Source organism: Haliaeetus leucocephalus, unplaced genomic scaffold (genome assembly GCF_000737465.1).
Source record: "Haliaeetus leucocephalus isolate CR32 unplaced genomic scaffold, Haliaeetus_leucocephalus-4.0 Scaffold236, whole genome shotgun sequence".
NCBI lineage: Eukaryota > Metazoa > Chordata > Aves > Accipitriformes > Accipitridae > Haliaeetus > Haliaeetus leucocephalus.
In genome coordinates, this window is record NW_010972672.1 from 176602 (window position 1) to 178016 (window position 1415).

Below are 1415 nucleotides of genomic sequence, written 5' to 3' on the forward strand. Positions count from 1 at the left end.
TCAGCCCCCCGGCCCCATGCCCTGACACCCCCCCCCCAGATGAACTTGGGGCTCATCGCCGTGGTGCTGGTGGCCTTTGTCAGTCCCGTGGTGGTGGTCTGCGAGTGCCGGCGGCGAGCCAAGGAGCTGGGAGCTGCTGGCACCCCCCTCACAGCACCCCCCGGCAGCAAGACCCCCGCCGAGATGCCCCAATGAGCCCCATGCCTGTGAGCTGCTGGCGCAGCACCCAGCACCTGCTGCGCCCCATTTTTCTATTGGACTTTGGGGGTGGTGGTGCTGTGCCAGCGGGACAGGGTGTGTTTGCAGGGGGGGAAATAAATATTGATGACCCCTCTGCTCACTGTGCTCCTCCCTCCCAGCGCCCCCAGCCACTGGGGCTTCTCCAGTGTCTGCTATGGGGTTGGGCACCCAGCCTGCCTCCCAGGGCTGGGGGGCACAGACCCCTCCCCGTGGAGCCCCGGCACACATGGACACACAGCCTCAGGGCATCTCTGGTTTACTGGGTCAGGGATAGGGGCCACCATGGATACCCGGTCCCTAGTGGTGCCATGGCAGCACCCCTGGGTGCCCTCAGTACTGGCAGATGAAGGGGTGCAGCTGGGAGCAGAGCTTGCTTCTCCAGAGCCCATCTGGGGACAGGGGCCAGCGTCAGTGTCATGGGGTGGCACCCAGTGCGCCCCAGTGCCCTGTACTCCCTCTCAGTGCCCACTCCCGTTGCCCCCAGTAGTCCTGTGCCCCCCTCCCACTGCCACCAGTGGCCTGTGCCCCCAGTAGCCCAGTGCCCTTCCCAGAGCCCCCAGTAGTCCTGTGCCCCCTCCCACTGCCCCCTCCCATTGCCACCAATGGCCTGTGCCCTTCCCAGTGTCCCCAGTAGTCCTGTGCCCCCCTCCCACTGCCCCCTCCCATTGCCACCAGTGGCCTGTGCCTCCTCCCAGCACCCCCTTCCCATTGCCCCCAATAGAGCTGTGCTCCCCACCCAGTGCCCAGGTGCCCTGGCACAGTGGGTGGGGGGTGCAGGTGCCCTCACCGCGGGCGCTGAGAGTGGTGCAGGTGGTGAAGAGGCGGTGGGGGTAGGTGGGCGCCCAGTTGGCGTAGTTCCAGGGGCTGGCGTCCTCCCAATGTGACCCCCACTTCCCCCCCTGCCGCAGAACCTCCTCAGCACCCAGCACCTGGCACACAGCACCCCATACACAGCCCCTCACCCCCAAAAACCAGCCCCAGCACCCATACCCAGCCCCAGCACTCCAGCCCCAGCCCTGACACCCATTCCCCTCACCAGCTCCAGCACCCAGCTGCAGCACTTCTTAGCCAGTCCTAACACCAGCCCCAGCACCCCATAACCAGCACTCAGCTCCAGCACCCCGTAACCAGCCCCCAGCTCCTGCACCCATACCCAGCCCCAGCACCCCATACCC

The 1415-nt window shown here is 66.6% G+C and overlaps 1 protein-coding gene across 1 annotated transcript in view; it reads left to right on the top strand.

Annotated features, from left to right (window-relative positions):
* SLC43A3 (solute carrier family 43, member 3) overlaps positions 1 to 677 on the top strand; it is a 4965-nt gene extending 4288 nt beyond the window's left edge. Inside the window, exon 10 of the mRNA XM_010568061.1 lies at positions 5 to 677. Within this exon, the coding sequence (XP_010566363.1) occupies positions 5 to 195 (191 nt within the window). The 3' untranslated portion in view covers positions 196 to 677. The remainder of the gene's footprint in view (positions 1 to 4) is intronic.
* Positions 678 to 1415: the final 738 nt, after the last annotated feature.